Raw genomic sequence first — 24,647 nt, 5'->3', positions numbered from 1 at the left:
CCGAGAGTGGTCAAGCTTCCCATTCATGTAGGGATGATGCCATTTAAGCTACAATGTGATCCCCACTTGGAAAATCATTGTGAGCAACAGTTTTAACTTGTTCCAAGCAATTTCGTCTTATGCCAAGACAGTTGGCTGCACATCAGAAGCTTGATATGGCCATGACTTCACAGACAGAAGCCTTTTCTTCTTCCTGTCTTTCCTGAGCTGCAGAATAAATCAGTTTTCCTGCTGCTGGAAGCAGCTCACAGCAAAATGTGAAGGTGCTCACAATATAGTCTAAAGGAACAGGACATTCAGCTCTTCCATTAGTGTGGAAACCTAAGTAGGGTTTTCCTGACCATTTGAGGGCAAACAGGAAACTCTACACAAACTGCTGGCAGTTACTTGCCAAAAGCCACAAAGAATTGTTCAAAACTCTGTGTGAATGAAGGTCAGAAGCAAGAACTGTTTAAATACTCTGACCAATTTGGGGTTGTTTTCTTTGTTTTTGTAAACCTCCCAACATAATTACTTCAGTTCCTTACATGGTCTCTAATGTAATTATTGTTGCTGGACATGACTTTATAACAAATATGCTCATGCTAATAAACGATTAATACTGTAGGGTCAATAAGAGTAGGGAGGTGGGGAGAGACTGCCAATCAAACCAAAAGCATAGAACAACCAAGGGAACTTATAGGTCAATTAGCACAATTTGTTTATTCCTGTGTTAACTTTGCCCAACATCAAGTGTTCATTTTTTTAAAAAGTGGTTACTTTCGTTGCATGGCTGCACTCCATAGTTCAGCTAAAATAAAGTGCAAGATGAAGTATGCTACCTGAAGCTCTAAGTGAAAGGAGGAACTTGTTATATGTGTTAAGACAGGGGTTGGCAACCTTATACCCAAAGAGCCACAAAGGTCCTAACCGGAAGCCCCCGTTCAATTATGGAGCCGACTGGAAGTCCGGTTCCCCCACCATAGAGTCTCCTCTTAGCACGGCATCCTTTTTCCTCTACCTATCCTAACCGAAAGCCCTATCAATTGTGGAGCCAACCGGCAACAGGGAGCCGCAGCAGAGGAATGAAAGAGCCACATGCGGCTCCAGAGCCACGGGTTGCTGACCCCTGTGTTAAGAGACTGGGTAACAAGATGTCCAAGGAAACAGCATTCCCCTCCTGCCCGTGGAAAAACAACTGGAATTGTAGAATCAGGCATCTCTCTTGCTGGAACAGAGCCAGAGAGAAAGGAAATCTAAGACTATACCTGCTGCAACAGCAACAGTCTATTCAGCTTTTAGACACGGTGCATGCCTGTGGTTCATACATTTCCGTTGCCTTTTAATCTTTTAAATGTAGTTCTGGCTTGAATCCAAAGATGCACATTGAAGACAAACCACTGCTTGCTATTTTAGATGCAGCAGTTGCTCAGAGACACACAAAAGTTTGCTCCAGTGTTGCTGCTGCCCCTGTTGTTATTATGTGGCCTGGTTCTTCAGTATTAAGAAACACGATTGAAGAAACAGATGATGAAAGGTACAGCTGCATATAGTTCTCCACTTGTGAACATATCCCTCTGAACGCCAGCCAACATATCTGTCTGCTTGTACATGCTTACATAAGACTCTCTGTATCTATGACGCTAGGCGTTGTGCATATACTTTGCAATGACATAGCTGTGTTAGCTGTGATAAGTGGGTGCTAAATTGCACACTGAGTTCCACCTAATCCAATAAAACTTAATTCATGCTGTTTTAAGGATTTATTTATCAAAGAAAAGCAGTTTGGGAATGTTATAAGTATGAAGGTGGAATGAAAAGTAATACATTTCATGTTGTAACTTACACTTGTAACTACTGTAAGAAGTTCTGATCAATTCTTAAACATCTGTTCTTTCACTTCAGTTGGTGTGGGAAGTTGCTATGCAAAAATCTATGCAACTATTGTATTCAAAAAACAGAATCCTATAGTAAGTACTAGTTAGTGGGCTTGAGTCAATATGTCACGATTGAACGATGAAGGAATTCCTGTATTTGAAATTCCCTACTAAGCCCAGGTTGTTCATGATGATGATTGTATTGGCACAAAAACTATGCATCATTGGACCAAAAAATGAAAAAACGTAAACTGGGAACAGTTAGCTTATGTGTTCAAGAATAAAGTAGATGACCTACGACAGCAATTAATGAGGATTATGCAAGAAAGATTAATGAAGTGATTAAAGATAATCAGCAAATCATTCAAAGAGAAATTGCTCTCAAGCCTGGCTGTCACGTTATTGATGTTCTTCACTGTTAGAAGGTATGTCTAAGACAGATTCCTCGTGATCATGACAGAAATAAAAGCTGAAAGAGTTGAAATCTGTGAGCAATTTGAGGAACTTTTTCACAGCTTCACAGAAGCTGACAAAATATGGGCTCATCATTATGACCAAGAAACAAAGCATTAATCTATGGAATATCGTCACAACGTGTTACCCGAAGAAAAATATAATTCAAAAACCAGGCCTTAGCAGGAAAATGCATAGTTACAGATTTTTTTGGACAATTGTAACTCATGATTACAGTTTTTGGGGACATTAATATTGTTACTCACATGGATTTCCATGAACCTACATCACTATGAACTCAGAACACCTCAAAAATTTGATGCCATAATTAAGCAGAGTGCAGAAACACAAGAAAGAAAATTTTCTGCCTCACACTTGATGACTCACTGAAGGGCGTTTTCAGAGCTGACTCTCACCATTTTTTCCCCATTCTAGACTTGAAAACTGAAAGTTCCACCTATTCCATCTATGTCATTTAAATGAAGGAAAAGACTGTTGAGACTAGGTGAACAAACAATGTGTGGAGTTCTTTTGTGCCAGCTTTAACAAACATGTTCATCATTGGCTGAAATGGGTCCTGAATGATAGTGATTATGTAGAGAAATATCCAACAGGTAACAAAAGAACTCATTTCACAGATTATTTTTCTGTTTCACTTATTAAAATATCCCTGTTTAAACTACAGTTCTGGGGCATGGATGTTATTTTTTATTCAATCCTTGAACATACATAAAATATGTTGAAAGGCACTGTCTTAATAAGTGATGATATCAAACAAACTGTTTCTGAAACTCCTCAGTCTCAGTTACCTGCAGTATCATCTCTGTTTAAATCGATGCTGGGATCCCAAATGTATTATGCTAAGTTTGATCTTTATATGGGGCAAGAAAAAAACCTACTTTAACCAATATCATTTTGGTTATTACTGGATTTACCACTTTCCCTTCCTTAATGCAGTCTTTGCATGTTAAAAAGACAAGGCCATTTACCCCAGCAACCAGGAACTCCCCTATTCTCTGGGTTGTAGCCCAACAATGTAAACCAAAATTGCAGATCTCCTATTTATGGCCATTGCTAATATAACAGGAGAGTAGAAAAGAATCTACTAATCAAAACTGCTGCTTGTAGGCAGCCTTCATTTCAGTTGTGTGGCTTGCTATATCTTGAGGTTATCTGTCATCCCACACTGTACTTTCTTAAATCACTCTTTCTCCCAACAACCTAGGCAACATAGCTGGCTGGAGAATTCTGGGACTTGAAGTCCACAAGTCTTAAAGCTGCCAAGTTTGAACACATCTGACCTAGATGAAAAGTTTCTTTCAAGTCAAGATTAAGTCTGCTGACTTCATGAATACATCCAACAAAAGAGCCTAGAGCCCTAGCATTTCCTAGTGGTCTATCACCCAATGCCAACCAGGTCAAATCCTGCTTAGTTTTTTTTTTAATTTACCAAGATGGGCTAAGTACTGCTACTTTGGTGGACAATGTACATTAGGCCTAGAGTATTTTAAAGCAGACCTAACAAATCTCATCCCATTCCACTATTTCTATGCAACAAAATACTGACCATTTCCCTAGAGTTTTCATTGTATGAAAACATACTCTTCAAAGATAACACTGGCACTGACTGAGAATCAGTGAGAGAATTAAGATTTGCCCAATAATACAGGTCACTTAAAAGTGTACAGCTGATGCTCAACAGATTTAGACAGCTGGGTCACAATGGTATAAAAATAAAGACTTCTAAAGATGCCTCTTGGGTCACTATCTGAAAATAAAAGCTGAATTAAGTGCACTCCATCCAGGAACATCAGAGGAGATGGCGGGAGCAGGGAGGATGGCCAAATAGCATCAGCTGACCTAATCCAGCAATGTTAAGCTACTGTCAGACTTGGCCATATTATTAGACCCACCTCAGTTATTTCTCTAATCTTCTCAGACAGGTGGTGGTTTAGTGGGATTTGACTCCCCTCCCTGCCTGTTATAAGGCAAATGGATGTCACTGTAGTTGAGGAAAACAAAAGACACGAGGGCTGGAGGCAATCTTAACCTGAAGGTTAACAGTGAAATCCTTCATTGTGATTCAGAAAGATATTACTAAATGACCAAGATGAGTGCAGAAACTCACATTCTTTGGGGTACTTATTAGAACTCAGTGGTTTTCATACAGAATAGGGAAGATTACACAGACTTTCCATGATGCTGGTAACAGGTACAAATGATAGCAACAACAAATTAGGATCTATAGGAACACTGAACAGTTTGCACTGTTTGCAAACCAGAATTTAAATAGTTCTTCAAGTCTGGATGTCACAGAAAATTATTTAGCATAAGGTAATGAACATGGCAAAGGGAGGGGGGAAAATATGACCCAATAAAACCTTCTTGTAATATGAAATCCTGCTTTCCCCTTGCCTAAACTGCTCTTTGTTTCCGTTTAATTGCTTTTAGTTCTGAAATCAATCATTAATTTTGCACCAAAAAGTGTTCAGAATGAGAGCAACCTAGATTGAATCAAAAGTATATTATGTGATCTGGGCACTGACCTCATTGCACTGCTCATCTCAAGGGGGAAACCCTGCTAAAAGGCACAGGCAATGCAAAGCACTAAAGGCCTTTCTAGAGGAATGTCCAAATTAAAGGGTGCCTTTTCTCAGCAGCCCTGACTATTCCTAGCAAATTAAATCAACTCTATACATCATAATGGGTGCAATTTCACTACGGGCAAGCTATATCCCTGCAGGAGAGCATGCAGCCTTAAATAAAAACTCCTACCCTACCTACTTGAGTTTAACACCAAGGAAACAATCTTGTTCTGCAAGCAGCTGACTGTGTGTCATTACTTCCCTTTAGAAGACATCCTATGGCAGAAATAGTTTCATGCAAGTCAACTGCAAACTGATAAGGAAGCTGCAGACTAAGGAGAACATTGCCAGTCTGTTGGAGTAGGATGCATTTCCCCCCTCAATGAACCCATCCTTGGTTGCAATACCCTATTACCTATTTTCAAATTATTTGTTTTCATGTTTTAGAAGTTGAATCCAAGCCGAGTAGAAGCAAGCCAGTGATAACAGAGAATCATCAGTATTTCATAAGAAAATGCCAGAAGGTAGGTTCCTGGAGATACGACAGGTGTTTGGATTTGGCAAATGCCCATCTTTAAGTAAAATTATTGTTCAAAATAGTAGCAAGACAATATTCTTATAACAGTTTTAGATGGAAACAATGGAAAGTTTCCCTCCTGTCCAGATTTGGTAGAGGAGAGTTGGCTCTATATCACAGATAGTTTATTTATCATGTACATATGAGTTAAAGCTAAATACAATGACAAATTATTGGTAATTAAGTTGAAAGCTCTGATTAATTTTAATCCTCAAAAAAATGTTTCATTATGCTTCAATTTCTAGCATGTTGGTGGATGAGTGCAAGAAGGGAAAGAAATTCCCCAGAGCCTATTTTGCCATTAAAATTTGGAATGAAAAGAAGGGGGGGGATTCCTACCTCTAAACCTGAATAGCATCACAAAAAGTAAATGTGGAAGGAAGAGGAAAATCGCAACACCAAGTACAATTTTAGATTTTTAAAGTCAAGCTCAGAAGGGGTTAAAATCTGGGTAAATATTGTCTGAAAGTCAGGAGGAAAAAATGTCCATAGTTCCTTGAACATTACTACAATACGTAAACTTTGATCTGAATGGAAATTGGCAAGAAAATCTGAGACTCTAAGAGCTATGTTAAGAATTGGTCATTTAAAAGAACATCTACTTTTGTTTTTAGAAATAAGTGAACTGCCTTCTTAAGGGGAGAGCCCCTTCTGAATGGAATCTTTAGATCTCAGTGAAGAATGAATATTTCTGTTTCATGCATGTCTCCATGGAAAGTCACAAAATGATGTACCCAAAACTCAGAATTTTGCATGTACTTATGTTGCTCTAGTAGCATTGCAACAACTTCTTCTCCAGTCACTAGAATAACTCAAGAAGCCCAGAACATGTCCATGGAAATTCTAAGTCATCCAGGTCATGGTTGTCCCAAAAGGTGCTTTCCAAAAAGTAATTGGACTTCCTTTGTTTTTTCCTTGAAGACATTTTTCTTCTCATCCAAGAAGTTTCTTTAGTCATGACTGAATGAAGGGGAATGAGAGGATTGATATTCTTTGCAGTCATCTGGTCATTAGCTCACTGAGAGTCATTGAAGCCGTTTGGGGGTTTGTCTGTACCCTCAGGGTCACCTGAATCAAAATGAAAAAAGGTTCCACACCAATTTGCACTCTGATTCAGGTGACCCTGAGGATACAGATAAAACCCCCAAGTGGCCTCAATGACTCTCAATGAGCTAATGACCAACCTTCAGAGTGCTAACAACCAGATGAATCTTTGGGACAAACATGACCTGGATGACTGAGAATCTCCATTGATATTTAACCAGATGACTGCAAAAAAATATAAATTCTTTCATTCCCCACCAGCTTCTTGGATGAGAAGAGAAATTCTTCAAGGAAAAAACAAAGAAAGACCAATTGCCTTTTTGGGGAGCACAGAATATGCAGAAGAATAGAATAGAATTTTTTATTGGCCAAGTGTGATTGGACACACAAGGAATTTATCTTGGTGCATATGCTCTCAGTGTACATAAAAGAAAAGATACGTTCATCAAGAATAATAAGATACAACACTTAATGATAGTCATAGGTTACAAATAAGCAATCAGGAAACTATCAATATAAATCGTAAGGATACAAGCAACAAAGTTACAGTCATACAGTCATAGGTGGAAGGAGATGGGTGGTGGGAATGATAAGAAGATTAATAGTAGTGCAGACTTAGTGAATAGTTTGACAGTGTTGAGGGAAATATTTGTTTAGCAGAGTGATGGCATTTGGGAAAAAATGTTCTTGTGTCTAGTTGTTCTGGTGTGCAGTGCTTTATAGTGTCGTTTTGAGAGTAGGAGTTGAAACAGTTTATGTCCAGGATGCGAGGAGTCTGTAAATATTTTCACAGCCCCCTTTTTGACTCATGCAGTATACAGGTCCTCAATGGAAGGCAGGTTGGTAGTAATTGAACTACTAAGAACTACTACTACTGAAGTCAATTCTACTCAGTTCTCCGAGGATCAATGCCTAACACTAAATTCACTTAACATTCTAAATCATGGCTTAACCAAGGTTGTTGAATGAAGCACTTTTTTAAAATCTTTTTTTATCCTTTTCCCCTTCTACAAAACATACTGTGCCTGTAAACAGAGTTAGAAATCAGAGTAAGTAATGTATAGTAAGATTGAGAAAAACTGCATTTTGATAATCCGAAGCACACTATGTTTCTATTTAAAAGATACCATCCTGTGTAACCCTATCTAGGGAAGCAGTGCATTTTTTCTTTAAAAAATAGTAAGGTTTTAGCTGCCTTGCCCAACCCAAAGAAAGATTAATGTGTTTTAAGATCAGTTAATCCATATCAAGTGATCTTGGGAACACACCCTAAATGACAAGAAGCTGTTTCCTCTTACTGAACTTGGCACATTTTATCTTACACTGATTTGTTTAAAAAAAATATCAAAATTTGATTGGGATCAATTAAAAGTAATGGGTTTTTTATAACTGGAGTGAATCAAATGTAATTCAAATTCAGAATGATGTTCACCCATAAAACCAAGTGCAAGTTCCTTCTTTGAGTTACTCAGAAGCATGTGATCTTGCACCTAGAGTTAAATGTAGCAATAAGAGATCCTGTGTAATTATGAAATCATCCAGCTGGTTATTTTCTTCTTCAACAAACAAATCCAGAAGCAGCATGTAAAAAAAAGAAGAAAACTCTCAATCCAAGAGAAAGGATAATGGAACCAATGTTCTAAAAAGAAACAGAAGATGGTACATGATTTGAAAAAGTCATTCCACCATGACTCTTTCTGTAAAAAAGGGGGGGGGGAATTCTTTAGATTCAGACTTTGTGGAAGAAATTTTGCAAGTGAAGTATAAGAAGAGGGGAAAAAGCTACAGAGCTTTGCAGCAGAAAGGGAATGCTTTCAAGCCAGCCAAAACAGGACAGAAAGTAACAGTGCAAATGGGACAGTGACTAAACAATCCCACACACATTCATTTGGATGAACCTGAAGGTCAATAAGGGAAGCCAACCACAGGAAAAATTCACATGGGGTCTGTCTGGAAGAAGATGGAGATCTGAAACCTCAGGGTATCAGTTCAGTTCTCAGTTGTTTTTCACTTTTGCTTCCCACACTTGTGCTGCCTTCCCCAGCACCTTGGGAATTCTAGAAGTTGATCTCACCCTAACTTCACTGTTCGCTCAGAGCGCGATGCCTGGAGGACACGCATTACAACATTCCTGCAACACAGAGCCTGGTGGAGTTCAAAAAGAATGCTGAAATGAGTCACTTCTTTTCCTTTGTATCTATGAGAAGCCGGATGTAATGGAAAGAAGGCAGGACGGACGCACACAGTATCCTCAGATAGGGAGATTTCTTATAGGATTGACTCCATAGATATACAAAATAACCCTAATGGCTTTAGAGGCCTAAAGCCACCCTCCCTCAATGTCATATCCTTTAAATGTCCTGGACTAAAGCCTCAGCCTCAGCTCTTCTAACAATCAGATGGTTGTTAGAAGTTGATACTCCCAGTTGGCAGAGAAGTTAAAAGCAGTGATGCAGTCCAGTCCTAGGAATGAATTCCAAGCAAGTACCATTTAGAGCAATTGGCTTATTCCAAGTAAAGGTGTAGATTTCTGCAGCTTAATTTATTGTGCTGCCTTTGTTGATTCATTAATTAGTAGCCTTTCAAGCATTAATTAGTAGCCTTTCAAGCAAAACCCCAAAACAGGAATCCCAAGTTATCTTCTGCTATAGTACTAGGCCAGTAACTAGGCCAGTCGGTTCCCAATAAAATTGACTGGGAAAATGCATTCCTCTATGTTTAAACATTATAAGCCAAGATGAAAGTCAAAGAAACATACAGCCAAAACAGGCAAGGAAAGAAAGCAAGGGAGTTCAGTGAAGTTTGTTCCTGCATATCTGCTAATCAGTATTCAGGAGTGCAAGAAGCCTGAGTATCTGTAACAAAGGATTTGCAGAAAGGCAAATTATGTTTAGCTGTTAGATGCCTATTTTTATGTTAAATGGGCTATCTTCCTGTTAAGTTTCAGCTAAGAATGCTTATTGTTGTTAGCCTGAGAACAACTTTTATGAAACTGGCAAATCTGCCAAGGGATCATGCAAGCATTTTGGCAGAGAAATGAAAAGAGATGTAACATCTAGATTTAAACAAATTCCTCTTAAGAAATAAAGTGATTAAATAATTGTTAATCAACAAGTCTGAATGCCCAGTTATACGAAGACATATAAATGACCCCACAAAAAAGGTGCCAGGTTTTGAACTACCACAATCCTGAATAGGATTTACACCCACACGACATCTGCTGGGACACTCTGTATAAATGGGGTATAGTATCCTCCCCTCAGTGTGACTGTGGGATACCACATCAAACTGTAGATCACATCATGATCAGCTGTAAACTGAGGGCATATACCAGTCCAGTATCTGATTTTTAAAAAAATATAATGCTTCAGTGGTTAGATGGCCCAGACCTAGACATTGGTATTTGAACATAGATCTTTTTGACATATTTTCTTGGGTTCTACTAATCTAGTTGAAATGTTAATTTATATTGCTAGTCCAAGTATGATATGCCATATGCTAAATAAATAAATAATACATCAAAAAGTCAAGCTTTATGTTAGTATGATAGACTGTAGGAAGTTAGCACCCACCCCTCTCCTAGGAAAATGAGATATTTTAGGAAATGTTAAAAGGGCAGAATATTTCCTCTAAAAGGGAGGCAGAAACTCAGCCCCCACCCCCCACCCCCACCTTTGTCAATGGGCCATTAAGGCCTGGGCCAGTCTATTCTGCATATCTAAGATCTACCTCCTTTAGGCAGAGCCATAGTAGGAATTGCCCAAAGCCTTTTCATTACATCATCACCCAGCAAGAGTCCACCAAGCCTGGGACTCAAAAGACAACCTACAAAGTTACCCCTGCATGGCTCCATAGGAGTCTGACAACCAATCAGAGCACATGCTCAAATTCAAAGCCCAACAGAGGGTATAAAACCCAGGCACTCTCAGCATCTCTGCCCAGGATCTCAAGCTGTTCATCAATAAGCGACTTCTTTCCAAGCAACTTTCATGAATCCAGTGTCTTTTTCCCCACTTGGAACTGAACCCAGAAGGACATTTCTTCCAACAGACATAATGACAATTCTTATTTCTTTTTCCTCTTGCCTTCCCAGATCTCTGTGGTCACCAGATAGCTGGGGGAGGCACAAGGAACTGCTTTATATTCCTTTTGAAAAAGGAGTTACCTGGATGCCAGGCAGATGGCCAGTTCTTAGAAAGGCCAGCATAGATGTGTAGGAGGCGCAGGAAGCAGGCAGTTGTACATGAAAAAGCTTTGACGTAAAAGTCTCCTCCACACAGATTTGTAAATCTTAGGTTGTGCAAATAAAATGGAAGATAAAACTGGCACACCTGTAATCTCAGGCTAAACTCTTTTTGACACAAAACAGCCAACTGAATGTAATCCAGATTTATATAGCTTTTCTGCCCGTTCCATATTTTATCGAATAATAACTTCAAATCCAATACAAATGGACAATCCGGTGCGACACTGACATTACAAAACATGCCCAAGGCTATAGCCCAGAAACAGCATTTGGTCTCCTCCCACCCCCAAAAGGAACAATATAACTAATAAAAACTAGAGAATGCAATTTCTTGTGCGATATTGTAACCAGGGTGAGAGACAGATGGGTGGAAATACAGATGGCAGGAAAATAACATTTGCATTTTTGAATGTTTTTTTTTAAAAAAAGGATTAAAAAATAGAACATGTTTAAGTCATTTCAACATTTCAGGCAAGACTGTAACCTACAAGTTGATTCATACATATAAGTAGTCCTTGATTTATGGTCATTCAGTGACTGTTTGAAATTATGATGCACTAAAGGACATATGACCCACTCCTCAGGTTCCAACCATTATAGCACCCATGCAGTCATGTGACAAGAATTTGGGCACTAGGTAGTGACCCAACCAATTGTTATGACTGTACTGCAAGTCCCCTCCCTCATGGGCTGGTAGGCCTCAGCTTTCTAGCCCCATCAGAAAGCAGAAATCTACCTCAGGCTGGAAGACCTCAGTGGTTAAGCTCACCAGCACATGGCCTTCTCCTGTCCCACCACTCCTGGAAAGCTTGGGCCTTCTCCCACTGACCACTAGAAATCATGTATTTTTCCTTCCTGTGCAGCTATTGACAAGTGCGGCCAACCGATACAAGGCACAGCTAAAACACTAGCTTTCACAATGTTTTGGAAGAATAGAAAGAGCCTCAGAATGTTGCAAGATGAGCACCAGCCCTTGTGATGTTCTGAGATTTTTTTTATCTCTGAAAATATTTTATTGGGTAGCTTTCTAGAGTAGCTGCCCTTCGCATCACTTGAGCGAGCCAAGTTCTCCCAGACTGTGATAGGTTTCTGTGCGCTAGTGGATACCAGGCCTCCCAAGGCCTCTCCCACCCTCTGAGGCACTCTGGTGTGGTCTCTTAATGAGCTGGGATTGGGACTGTTAAGCGAGGCATTCACATGAGTGCCTTGCTTAACAACCATTATGACTTATGACCCAATTGTGGACTGAATTGTGATTGTAAATTGAGGAATACCTGTAACACACACAGAGTAAACCTGGGGTCATGATTTCTAACTCTGTTTATAGGTACAGTATGTTTTGTATTATTATTAATAATAAAATTCTCATGTAACTCTCACATAAATTTTCTAGAAGAAATGATTTAGATAATGGCAAGGAAAACAGAAAATACTCATTGTATTAAATTCAAGACAGGTTTGCAGGAAAAGTGAGCTTAGAAACATTCAGCATTGTGAAGAGCAATAGATCGTGGTGTCAACTTTTCTCAAGAAAGCAATCTTTTGAAATAAAAAAGAACTCACACACATACGACAACTTTTATTATTGTTGCCTTGTTCATTTGTCCTTTCACAGAACAAGTGGTAGGCAGGGACTTTTAATTGGTGAATCAGTTAATATATGGGTTTTAAGCAGACTAGTATATACAAGGCATGAACAGTAAATATTGCAACAAGTATACACACACATACACAAACCTAAAGAATATTAGTGCTGCCTGGTTGGATTAGGCCAAGATAATTTATTGCTACTTACGCTGATTTACTGTCCTCCAGATGATAACATTACCAACTGGGAATTCTGAGAGCAATAATGCCATTACAGTCCATCTGGTTGGAAAAAGCTGGACAAATCCCAACATACTGTCTCAGTAACAAGGAAGTAGATGTCTCTGGCAAAGCACATATAAATATATGGTGATTTGTCCCCAGTGTCTGAGAATCAGAAAATATTCATGTAGGGATGTCTAGAGCTATCATGTCCAATAACTGCTGATTTGTTAATTCCCGATGATGTACTTGGCTTGCAAAATTGTGCTATCTTGTTTAGGTGTGAATGGGCATATGTGTACATACAAGGTGACATTACTTAATTAATTACTTAATTAATTAATTAATAGGGTTCTATGATCATCCAAGTATAATTTTCACACAGTAGATTTTCTACTTCTTCCACTTCCACAAGGAATCCTCCATGCCTGTCCAAAAGCTATTCAAAAGAATTCCAAACAATCAAAAAATATTTGGGGAACATTTAGCAGACAGTTGAAGAGTTGAGACTGTTCTCTGTTCCACCCATGGGATAGAATAAGTGGATATATCCAGACTTGCACATAAAACAAACCATGGCACATATATACACATGTACCAATATGTGTACTGATTGACATATACATAGCCTTGTTTTGAAATTCCACTAATAAAAAGAACAATCTGCATTGCCAATATCAAATGCGCTGACAGCACCCTTACTCAGAGTCAGAGCCTTACTAGCTCTAAAACCATCAAGATTTTGAAACATGTTTAAATTCCAAATTTCTGAATGCTTCATTTGTATCAAAATTTCACCACCTTAAATGCCACCCTGCTACTTAAAAACACAGAAGGTAATAATCAGTGAGCAAAATTTGCAGGTAGAGAGCCTTGGTGGTGCAGTGAACTAAGTGCTGTTAAGTGCTAGCACTTAGCTGCCAGCTGCCTGCAATTAGTGTGAGTTCAAATCTCACCAGGCTCAAGGTTGACTCAGCCTTCCATCCTTTCGAGGTAAGTAAATTGAGGACCCGGATTGTGGGGGCAATAAGCCAGCTTTGTATAGAACAACACTACTTAGGGGGAGCCGAAAGCCCTAATAAGCAGGTATATACATAAAAGTATGCAGGTTATTGCTATAATGCATTGTAAGCCGCCCTGAGTCTACGGAGAAGGGCGGCATATAAATTGGACTAATAAATAAATAAATAAATAAATAAATAAATAAATAAATACATACATACATACATACATACATACATACATACATACATACATACATAACCAAGCAATTAAAGGTATGAAGGGTTGACAAGCTAGTTAGGGCTATGAACATATAGTACAGGCTAACAGCAATGTTCATTCTTCTTGCAGGTACAAGCATACACTGAAGATTCCTCAAGGCCCACCCCAAAAGCAGTGTTCATCAATAACTGCATAGTGTTTATTTAGATTTGTCATAAGAAATTCCCAATTTTTAAACTAATTAAAAAAACTACTTATTAAACATAAGCTCCAAGGTACACTGTAAATATTCTATTTAACTAGAAGTTTAACTTTTATTGTGCGTACTAAAAAGGAAGCCTTTGACTTTTGTTACCTTATGGATAGTCCTCGATTTACGACCACAATTGGAATTAGAATTTCCATTACTAAGCAAGGTGGTGGTGAAGTGAGCTGTGCCCAATTGTATGACTTTTTCTACCATAGTTGGGGTCATTAAGTGAATCATGTGGTCGTTAAATGAATCCAGCTACCCCCATTGATTTTGCTTGTCGAAAGCTGGCTGGGCAGTATTTTGTGACCCTGGGACATTGCAATTGTCATCAATGTTGGTTGCCAAGCGTCCAAATTTTGATCATGTGGTGTGACAGTTATAAGTGTAAGAACCAGTCATAAGTCACTTTTTTTAATGTTATAACTTTGAACAGCCACTAAACGAATGGTCGTAAGTCAAGGACTACCTGTACTAGAACAGTGGCATATGTACAAGTGTTATACTATCCTTCTATGGACTTTCAAATATTGAGCTGCACAAATATTGAGCTAATTAATTTTATCAGAAATGTGGTAATACAGCTATTCAATTTCTCTCTAAGTACAAACATTTCACTCGGAAACCTAGGTTTTGCTCAAAACACTTAAGATTAGTTTTATTTGTATCTATTCAGGGGGAAAAGCCCAACAGAATTCAAGAGACTTGCTTCTAGATAAGGGAGTGCAAGTTTGTAGATCTAGATCTTCAGATTTATTGGGAGACCGTGATCACAGGCTGGCACAGCCAATTCATGGGCATCAAACTCAGAGTGGAAATGAGAAAAGCAAAGAGGTTACAGCTCATATGTACATTTTGTTTTATTATTTGTACATATCAATATAGTGAATGCTAAACTGTATGATGTTAAAGTCTTCCTAACAAAGTGGGCAGTTAAATAATTAAAAGTCAAGATAAAAGTAAATGCAGTGTCTTAAATTTAAGAAGGAACCCCATGATGCTTAAATAGTCTGTTGCTGGCTTTTTATATATCAATCTACACAAAATCCTTTAAAAGTGCAGTGACAGTTTTACTGAGATAATACAGTAGATTTATATGTTACGAATAGTTTCAAATAAATGTAGCATCCAGTGCCAACAAAATAACAATATGGCTATAATCAAAATTAAACAAAGCTGATAAATGGTTCCTCATAGCCCTGAGGCTATATATTTTAATTTCTGACATGTAATTAAACTGAAAGATGGAGCACCATGAAAGCAAAGGCAAGTAGCCAGTTTTAAGTAGGAATGTCATAAAGATAGCTAAATACATGTCAAAAATCAATAGCAACAACCAAGCAGTTTCCACAAGGTAGAAAAGAATGTGTTATGTAATTTATGCACCTAAATGTAGAGACACAGTGAATCTCACTTGCACCAATATTTTAATACTAAATTCCAACTTTGCAAGTAATTCCTCTTCTAGCTGTAAAAGTCCACTTGCCGATGTCAATCCAATCCTATATTTTTAAAGCTTTGGCACAGCATAAACCAATGCTTTTTGCTCAAATTGGCATTTTGAATTATTTTACTCCCAATTAATTCATTGTGAACGGGGATGCAGCAGAGTTCAAAAGTCCACCCTTATTCAGGATTGCACTCAGGTCCAAGAAACATGTATAGGATGGAGCTGCCACCTCCCTTGCCCCTGTTCAGAGGCAAGGCTGGACAGTACAGCAAAGGCTTCAGAGTTACTGACTGAAACTGAATGAAGCTCAGTTCGACTCTAAATACAATCCTTATCACTGCCATCTCTAGGCAAATAATAGTCATATGACTAAACCGTACCATAAATAGATAATAATAGGCTCTAAGTTTCTAATACACGAGGCCACTTTTTCTTCAACAGCCCAAAGCAGAATGATTAAGTATCGAATGTAATGAATAATAATTTTTGTTGTAAAGCAACTTTCCCCAACCTGATGCCTCCAGCAACCAGCCACCAATCCCATTTATGAATAATGGAATACCGTGTAGACCAATTCAACAGGCAAAGTTTGGTGGCGAAGTTTGGTGGAGAAAGCTGCCCTTCAGTATACAGGTGAGAAAAAGGAGAGGTGGGGAAAAATGGGGGGGGGGGGTATTGGGGAAGAGAGATCACTTTGCTAGCCCGAGCCTGCAGCCTTACAGGATTGTGTTGTGACTAGACCTCGAGAGATTCCTCCATAACCCTACTCACAGCTGGCAATCCCGTCATTGCCTTTTGTCCTTCCTTAACATTTTAAGGTAGCTCTGGCCAAACGGCAACTCTCCCCTTTCTCCTGGCAAAGGCAGTCAAGAGCCTTTAAAAAAAAAAAAGAAGAACAACAACAACCTGTTCAGTCAATACGCGGCATCAAGGCAAGAAGAAAGAGGAAACGAACCAGCAAGTGGAAGGAAGAAGGGATCCCTTCTGATGCAGAACGAAAGAAGAGAACTTCAAAGGCAGCCGAAGCGGGACTAGGAGGAGGAAGAAGAAGAGGAGGAGGAGGAGGAGGAGAATGGATCCTTCTGGTTCTTTTAGGCTTTGGCAACCGACGGAAAGTGATGTAAACCCCGGTTTGCGCAGCCTTTGCCTGCACGTGATGTGCCCAATTCTCAGGGGGGAAAAAAAGAGATCGTGTTTAGACGGCGGGGAGGAGGAGGGAGAAGCCCCCCCGGAGGAAGAAAGAAAGAAAGAAGCTCGCACCAAGTTTTGGCGCACAGCGAAGGCGCATATCCGTGTGATTTCCGCCCGAGAGGGAGCCCGGCGATGCGGGCGCCAAGGCAGCGCAGAGCTTGCCAAGAAAGAAATCCTGCGCGCCCGCCTTCTCCTCCTCCTCCTCCTCCTCCAGGCTCCTTCGGGGAAGCCAGACGGGCGGAAAGAGCCCGGACCAAGAAGGGGAGGGAGGGAGGGGGGACAGGATCGAGCCCCCACCCCCGGCACTCGTTTCTGGGGTGCAGTAGGAAGCGATCGAGCGGAGAGGAGCAGCCAACACAGCGGAAAGCCAAGCACGCTTCCTCCGCCTGAGACAAGCTGGCAGCCGCTGCCTCGCCCGGCTTTCGCCTGCCCTACCTACCTGAAGACCGCCTCTTCCTTGAACTCCTTGCCGGGGGAAACCAAGCCGTTCTTTTTGTTGAAAAGCTTCTGCAACAAGGTGGGTGTGGGAGGCATTTTGGGAATGCGACGCTCCGTCCCGGCAGGGAACAGCCCGTGCAGCGATCGCCCTTTCGCAGCTGGGGCAGCCAGCTTAGTTCCTCGAACCCGACTCCATACGGTGTGACAGTCATATGACAAAAATTAATCACTTGCAGCAGCCGCGGCTGAAGAGAACGGGAGGGAGCGGGGAGGGGGGAGGAGGAGGAGGGCGGGGCTTCGCGCGGGTTTCCCCGGCCGCGGATTGGCTGGCCGGGCCAACCCACGTGGGCAAAACCGTATCCCTGCTTGGCTTGGCGGCGCGGCAGCCCTGGGATGTTTTGGTGTGGAGAGAAACCGGGGGAGGGGAGCGTGGAATTGGCGGCGGGGGGGGGGGGGTGTTAGACAAATTAATTCGGATTCCTCCGCCAATTTTACCCCCGATTGGCTTAGGTCCCATTAAAGCGCAAGGGAATTTTGCTTAACGGGGACCAACTGAGGGGGCTGCCACAAAGAAGAGGGAGTCAAGCTATTCTCCAAAGCACCTGAGGGCAGGACAAGAAACAATGGGTGGAAACTAATCAGGGAGAGAAGCAAACCTAGAACTAAGGAGAAATTTCCTGACAATTAAAACAATTAATCAGGGGAACAACTTGCCTCCAGAAAATGCTCCAACACTGGAAGTTTTTAAGAAGAGATTGGATAATCATTTGTCTGAAGTGGTGTAGGGTTTCCTGCCTAGGCAGGGGGTTGGACTAGATGACCTCCAAGATCCTTTCCAACTCTGTTATTCTGAGCATCCGTTCTAACAGCGATCTAGAGCGCAAGAAGGCAAAAATGTTCTATAAACATAATTTTGAGTAATACTGCTGGGAACTCCCTCCAACCCTCCCGTTTCTGCTCCGTTTTAGTTCTGTTCAGTCAGGAGAAGACTCTAGTTACATTGTTCTAAAAGTCAGAGTTCAAAAGTGCCATGAAGGGGGGGGGGAGCGTCTTTCGTTTATGTTAGCAACCGACTGAAATGGTTACAAAGTGATTGTGCCAAGATATTAATTGTGGATGCTATGAAATTTCCCTAAGTCCTCTCAGTTACAAATCACCGGGAAAGATGTCAAGATGGTTGGGAAACAAAAGTGAAGATGGGCAAGACAGCCAGCAACTGAAGCTAAGCGCTTTTCCCTTGAGAGCTAAAGACAGTATCCATAAGAACTTACTTTGTTGGTGTCCCACATGCGCCACCATTTAGTTTAAGTTGCTTCAAGGAAAGTGAGATTGGGGAGTTGCCCAAAAAGTTCTACATTTCACCAGATAGGAGTGATCTTAAATCTTTAGCTTCTCTTCTCCATCACCATCCATCACTCCACGACCCTTTACACTATGGTGTGCTAGGTATGAGTGTTCCAATGATGACAAAACTGCACACCCAGTGATTCAAGGTGCAAGTGTCGCAATAGAGCTCTAGATGTAGTGGACTGTACAAATGCAATCTGCCTTTCAGGAAATCTAGCCATGCATTAAGACTGACCATGGTGATGACACATAATGGTCTGTTATTGGTCAGAATTATTCATCTGTCTCTGGCTGGCTGTTTCCAAAAAGAATTTGTCTGTGTACAAACCCCAGAAAAATATAGAAAATCCCAGCACACAAAAATGTGACATCTTTGAGCCTTCTCAAAGTGTTAACTTCTCTTCTCATACACAAAAAGTTCCTAACCTTGGTACAAGGATCATAGAAGAGGACAAGGCTGGAAACAGAATATTCAATGTTGCAACATTTACTGTAGATCTTCCTTTCATCCTCTACCTTACAGGCAAGGCGTATAGCAATAACAATAGCACTTAGACTTATATACTGCTTCACAGTGCTTTACAGCCCTCTCCAAGCGGTTTAAAAAGTCAGCATATTAACCCAAACAATCTGGGTTCTCATTTTACCGACCTCAGAAGGATGGAAGGCTGAGTCAACCTTGAGCCTGGTGAGAATCGAATTGCCCAACTGCTGGTAGCAGCCTGTAGTTCTAACCACTGTGCCACCATGGTAGTCCTCGATTTACAATCATTCATTTAATAATGGTTCAAAGTTCCAGTGGTGCTGAAAAAAGTGACTGGTATTTCCACTGCAACATCCCCACAATCATGTGATCAAAATTCAGATGCTTGGCAACTAGCATGTATTTACAATGGTTGCAACATCCTGGGATTCCTAACTGCAACCTCCCTAACCAACTTGCAACAAGCAAGCTCAGTGGTGGAAACTCAGTATGCTTAATAACTATATGATTTACTAACCATAGCAAAAAAGATTGTAAAATTGGGCATAACTCGCTTAATCAAATTGCTTAGTAATGGAAGTTCTGGTCTGAACTGGGATCGTAGGTCAAGGACTACCTGTATAGACAAAAGTCAATTAAGTCATCTTGGCAATTGAGACACAAATCCTCCCTGGTAGTAACTCCCTGATAGTTAAAATAAAATGATTAACGAACTATATTCACTTTCTGGTTCCAAACATCAGATATTTGAGTTGGCCTGATGGGAGTCTTGATTTTAGAAGTTGCTTCTCTTGATATCTTTATGGCTACACTTTCCAGGTGGAGTTGCTGCCCTTTTGGGAAAATATAGGTATGCGCAGAAAAGATGATGGTGTACTGATCTGGGAAGACACTGCCATGCAAAACCTTGTGACAAAAGTAAGTGGTGAAGCTCTTAGCCATTCCTAATCACAGTAAGTAGTCCAAATCAAACCATTAGCTCTCTTATTATTCCCACCTGAAATATAAACATAAAATACTCCGGTGTTCTTTTGGATGAGCTGCATGAATATATCTTCTATGTGTTGAGTATGATGCACTATTCTAGTTATTCAACAAACCACTGTTAAAATTCTAGCTTAACCTTTAGAGACAATTAAAAATATTCTTCCTAGTTTGAGTTAATCATATACATTTACCTGCCTTTGCTTCATATACCTTCATATATTTTTATTTCTCTCTGTTTTCCCATTTGCTCAGCTTTTAGGAGGAACAGTCTCACTTCCCCATTTTGAAACAAGGAGGATATTTTGTCAATGTTTCTCCAAATCCAAAAAGCCAGACATGGGTGGGGAGTGGTTTTAGTGGTTCTCAAAACTTTTTGCTAAGACTTTAAGTCTATCACTCATCTTCTCCCAAAACTACTCCCTGAAGAGCCATGATTGATAGCCCTCCTTATCTTGAGGGTCCCAAATCTACTGATTTTATCATGAAAAAGACTGGAAGATTTTAGTGCCAATTGGCATGTAAGATTGCTTTTATGATTAGGATATTCTTCCAAGTATAGACGTTAATGTATGTGAGAAACTAAGCTATGTTCTGTTGGAAGAAACATCCTTCTGGGTTCTGCTCCAAGTGGGGAAACAGACACTGGAAACACGGAGGCTGCTTGGAAAGATGGTTTAATGGTGGACAGGATCACATGGCTTGAGTTCCTGAACAGAAAAGGGCAGATACAGCAAGTTTTTCAGGTTTTATGCTCTCTCTGGCTTTGAACTTCCTGGGGCCCAGAAAGAGTACTCTGATTGGTTGTCAGACTCTCAGGGGTGGGGGTCTTGCTGGCTGATGGTCACATGTGCTTCCCAGGTCACATGTGGTGAGTTTCTGCTGCTTTGTGTAGAGGGCTAATCCTATCTTTGTTGATCTTTGGCAATTCCTACTTTGGCTCTGCCTGAAGGAGGTAGATCTTTGTTATGTAGAATAGACTGGCCCAGGCCTTAATGGCCCATTGACAAAGGGTGGGGGGCAGGAAGGTGGGAGCTGCTTTGTCTGTAAAATATGCTTCTCCACTTCTCATCCAGGGAAATATAATATTCTGCCTTTTTCATATTTCCTAAAATATTTCACTCTTCCAGGAAAGGAGTGGGTGCTAACTTCCTACAGTTCATTTGTCAAAGTAAGGGAAAATATATTCTATAGACTGAAAGTGACAGCTGAGATGTGTCTTAAATGCAGTTTCAAAGGATCAAAAAGCAAAATGCTTTAATCCAGTATTTTCATCCCTTTTGGGTGTGTGTTTTTGAGTCATTATTGACTCCTGGTGACTGCCTGAACAAGTCCCTGAAATTTTCATGGCAAGATTTTTCGGACATAGTTTACCATTGTCTCCTTCCTAGGGCTAAGAATGATTGGTCCAAGGTCATGTAGTTGGTTTGGGGCCTAAGGCAGGACTAGAACTCACGATCTCCCAATTTCTAGGATGCTGCCTTAGCCACTATACCAAATTAGCTCTACAATATTTGAGGGCCAAGGAAATGGTCATTCTAGGGCCAATAAATAGTTGCACTTAAAACTATGCCACTTCTTTGTAAGGAAGCATCAATTGAATACTAGACCAATAGGAGAATTTAAAAAAAAATACCAGGAAGGAGAATAGCTTGAAAGAAAAAGTTCAAAACCATTGTTGGAATCAGGAAGTCAATTAAAAGCACTAGTGACTGAACAAAGGTTCTGAGGAGATGGGGGATAGAAAGCAGAACCTTTAATTCCATGAAGCTCAACAAAGCCCATAGGTCTTCACAGCTCTTCCTTTTGTTCTGTTGGAAGTCTGAATAAATATAATATTCACTTCCTTGGGAACAAGTTAAAAAGTGACTTGGAGGGGGAAAAAAGGTAAAACATTCTATTGAGTTAGGAAGGAAAAACTGACTAAGGATTTTGTACCATTTCTATACATTTTCTCTTTGAACCCCATGTTTAAATTTGTAACGGTAACAAAGCAAGCATACAAAACTTTCATATTTTTCTCTATTATGGTTTAGCTTTCCTTCAAAGTTTTCTTTATTTAGTTTAAGGTTTAGTAAATCTTTAGTTAAATTTTATAGAATCTTTTAAACTGCTTAAATGAATCTTGTAATCTGCTTATAAACTAATTCAAGATTGAAAATGGGCCATTTTAAGGTTATGTACCAATTAGTCAATTAGCAGTCAAGATTAAACTTTGTAGAGATGAAACACGCTAAATATGATAGAAAATTGAGTTTTTCAGGTTACATTTGATTTTTAAAAAAAATTAAAATGGCTTGCAACTTCATTGTTTTGAAACCAGAATGTGATGAAATGTGCAGTTAAAATAGCAAGGGGAGAAGAATCACAAATTTCACACAAATAGAATTTGTGCAAAGGGACTTTAGTGCTGATGAAAAGTGATGGTCGGTCAAAAGTACAGCAGAAGAACTTCAATCTTTTTTTCTATTTCTTACTCCTGCGAAACATGGTGCTGAGTATCAAAATTGTATGGCAGAGTAAAGACTTGGTAGTAGATATAACAGTCACCAAATATAATGCATTTTCCTGTCCCACTCCAATTTACATAGGGGAGCCAGTTTGGCCTAGTGTTTAAAGCACCAGGCTGGAACCTGGGAGTCTGGGAGTTGAAGTCCGGCCTTACCTATGAAAGCCAGCTGGGTGATATTGGACCAGTCACACACTCTCAGCTCAAGATTGTTATTGTGGGGGGAAATAGGAGGAAGAGTATTAGAGATGTTCGCCACCTTGAGTTGCTTATAAAAATAATAAAGATGGGCTATAGAATCAGTGAATCAATCAATATAACCAGACCTTTCTTTTTCTGTCAGCAATTGAAGCCCCACTTTTGTGCTTGAGAAATAGTTTGGAACATCCTAATAATTCTAAGCAGAAATTCAAACAGAGAAACCCATCTTCTCTGCTCCGTAACAAGAAATAATCTAGCCTTAATAACACTTATATGTGAACAAAATGAAACAATTTTTCCCAAGTTAGGGATGAAGCAGAATTTATACAGTATGTTTAATTTCAATTGTGTGAAATTTCTATAAATCCTGGATTGGATTGCCCCCAGCTCATTGGTCTTTTGTGATGCTGTTACCTAGTTTGGTAATGAAATGTGTGCAAACAAACAAATGAACAAACAAACTCAGAGAGCACCAAGAATCCCAAAGTTACCTGGAAAGTAAAATTGAAATACAGATTGGAAAATATCAACTATGCATGAAAACAAATGCACAAAATTAGACTCCAATGCCAGAGTCCATGGCATTCCCACATAGTACATTCTATACTCTCTTAACATTAGGTGAGAAATGAGAAGGATCATGGTCATGGGTTGCAAGCAAAATGTAACCTCCAGCAAATGTCTAAAATCCAAGATTCGGTCATACTTCTAAGTTTTTATTTGATATGCAAGCCATTAAGTGGTGACTAGACAATGTCAGTCAGTCCTATGTGTAATAATGTGTCTCTATAATAAATGATATTGTTTCCATCTAATTTTTCGGGCAAACTGAAGAGCTGCCTTTTATTATTCTGTAAAGCAAGGGCTTTTGATAGGAACAAACTCTCTCATTAGCAATGTTGTGTTATGTAAAATGAAAATTTGAACTGACCCCATGAAGGACTACATCGGGCAGATTATTCCTGACTGGAATCAGAAGCTTGCTGGATATGTTGCTGTGCTTATGTCAACACCACTGTAGACGTCCATCAGAGGAGAATCTTCATTATAAAGTGACCTTGACCACATTAGATGTTTTGGAAAATAACATTAAGAGAAATCAGAAATGAGTATTAAGCTTCTTTTTCCACTGGTATAACCATATGACAAAGGCAATAAGAGCCAGCAAAGATTTACTTTGTCTTGATTATTTTTTCATGGAATAGCATCAGTAAAATTGCTCTCCAAAAAAGGTTGTACTAAACCAAATCCAAGCATAATAAGGAGCTTTGGTTAGTTTTCAAAAGGCAGCAGCTGCTTCTGATCTCCTCTTCATAGCGACTTTTTCTAGCCATCACACTTCAGTTTTTATAAATACGTTAGATACTTACAAACCAAAAGGTATATTAAACATTGTGTCATCGATAAAATGTTAAGAATACGCAGAACAATCTTTTTAAATCCAGCAATGAAGATCAACATTTTGTCTTAAAATCCGTTGAGGAAAAGAAACAACACTGTTAAAAAGAACTCTGCTAACAAAAATAATTTATTTTTTTACATATTCAGAGGAGACAAAAGTATTAGAGCTTCACATTTTAATTTACATTCAGTATAGTTGAAATGAAAAATAGAAGTAATTATTCTAAATTGGCTTAAATTCAAATATTTAGTTTAGCTAAATTTAGGCTAATATCCTGAGATATATCACACACACATCCTTGATATCATTCATATATATACATATACATATACATATACATATACATATACATATACATATACATATATATATATATATATATATATATATATATATATATATATATATAAGATATGTAAAATAGTTTCAAAAATATAATTCAAAACATGAACACTAAACTTATGCCATTTTATAATCAGCTTTTACCTATCAAAATACATGTATCCTGAAGTATATTTTCCCCCATTATTTTCTTTAAAACTATCATCAGGTTTCAAATGTACAAAAGCCAGATATTTTCTTTAATTATGTGCTGCC

The 24,647-nt window shown here is 39.4% G+C and overlaps 1 protein-coding gene and 1 long non-coding RNA gene across 5 annotated transcripts in view; one reads left to right on the top strand and one right to left on the bottom strand.

Moving 5' to 3' along the window:
* Nucleotides 1-17,426, bottom strand: part of FNIP1 (folliculin interacting protein 1) — a 101,073-nt gene extending 83,647 nt beyond the window's left edge. For all 4 annotated transcript variants that reach the window (XM_034404300.2, XM_034404315.2, XM_034404322.2 and 1 more), the window contains exon 1: nt 17,125-17,426. In XM_034404300.2, coding sequence (XP_034260191.2) covers nt 17,125-17,219 — 95 coding nt within the window. In that variant the 5' untranslated portion in view covers nt 17,220-17,426. The remainder of the gene's footprint in view (nt 1-17,124) is intronic.
* Nucleotides 17,075-23,458, top strand: LOC148115468 (uncharacterized). The gene is made up of 3 exons (XR_015731662.1): nt 17,075-17,202; nt 19,774-19,872; nt 20,194-23,458. It is a non-coding gene; the product is annotated as an uncharacterized LOC148115468 (long non-coding RNA).
* The last annotated feature ends 1,189 nt before the right edge of the window (nt 23,459-24,647 follow it).

The sequence above is a fragment of the Pantherophis guttatus genome, chromosome 2 (assembly GCF_059756535.1).
Source record: "Pantherophis guttatus breed Tessera chromosome 2, ASM5975653v1, whole genome shotgun sequence".
Lineage (NCBI taxonomy): Eukaryota > Metazoa > Chordata > Lepidosauria > Squamata > Colubridae > Pantherophis > Pantherophis guttatus.
The sequence above is the reverse complement of the archived record's forward strand: the minus strand, read 5'-3'. Positions and strand labels throughout refer to the sequence as shown.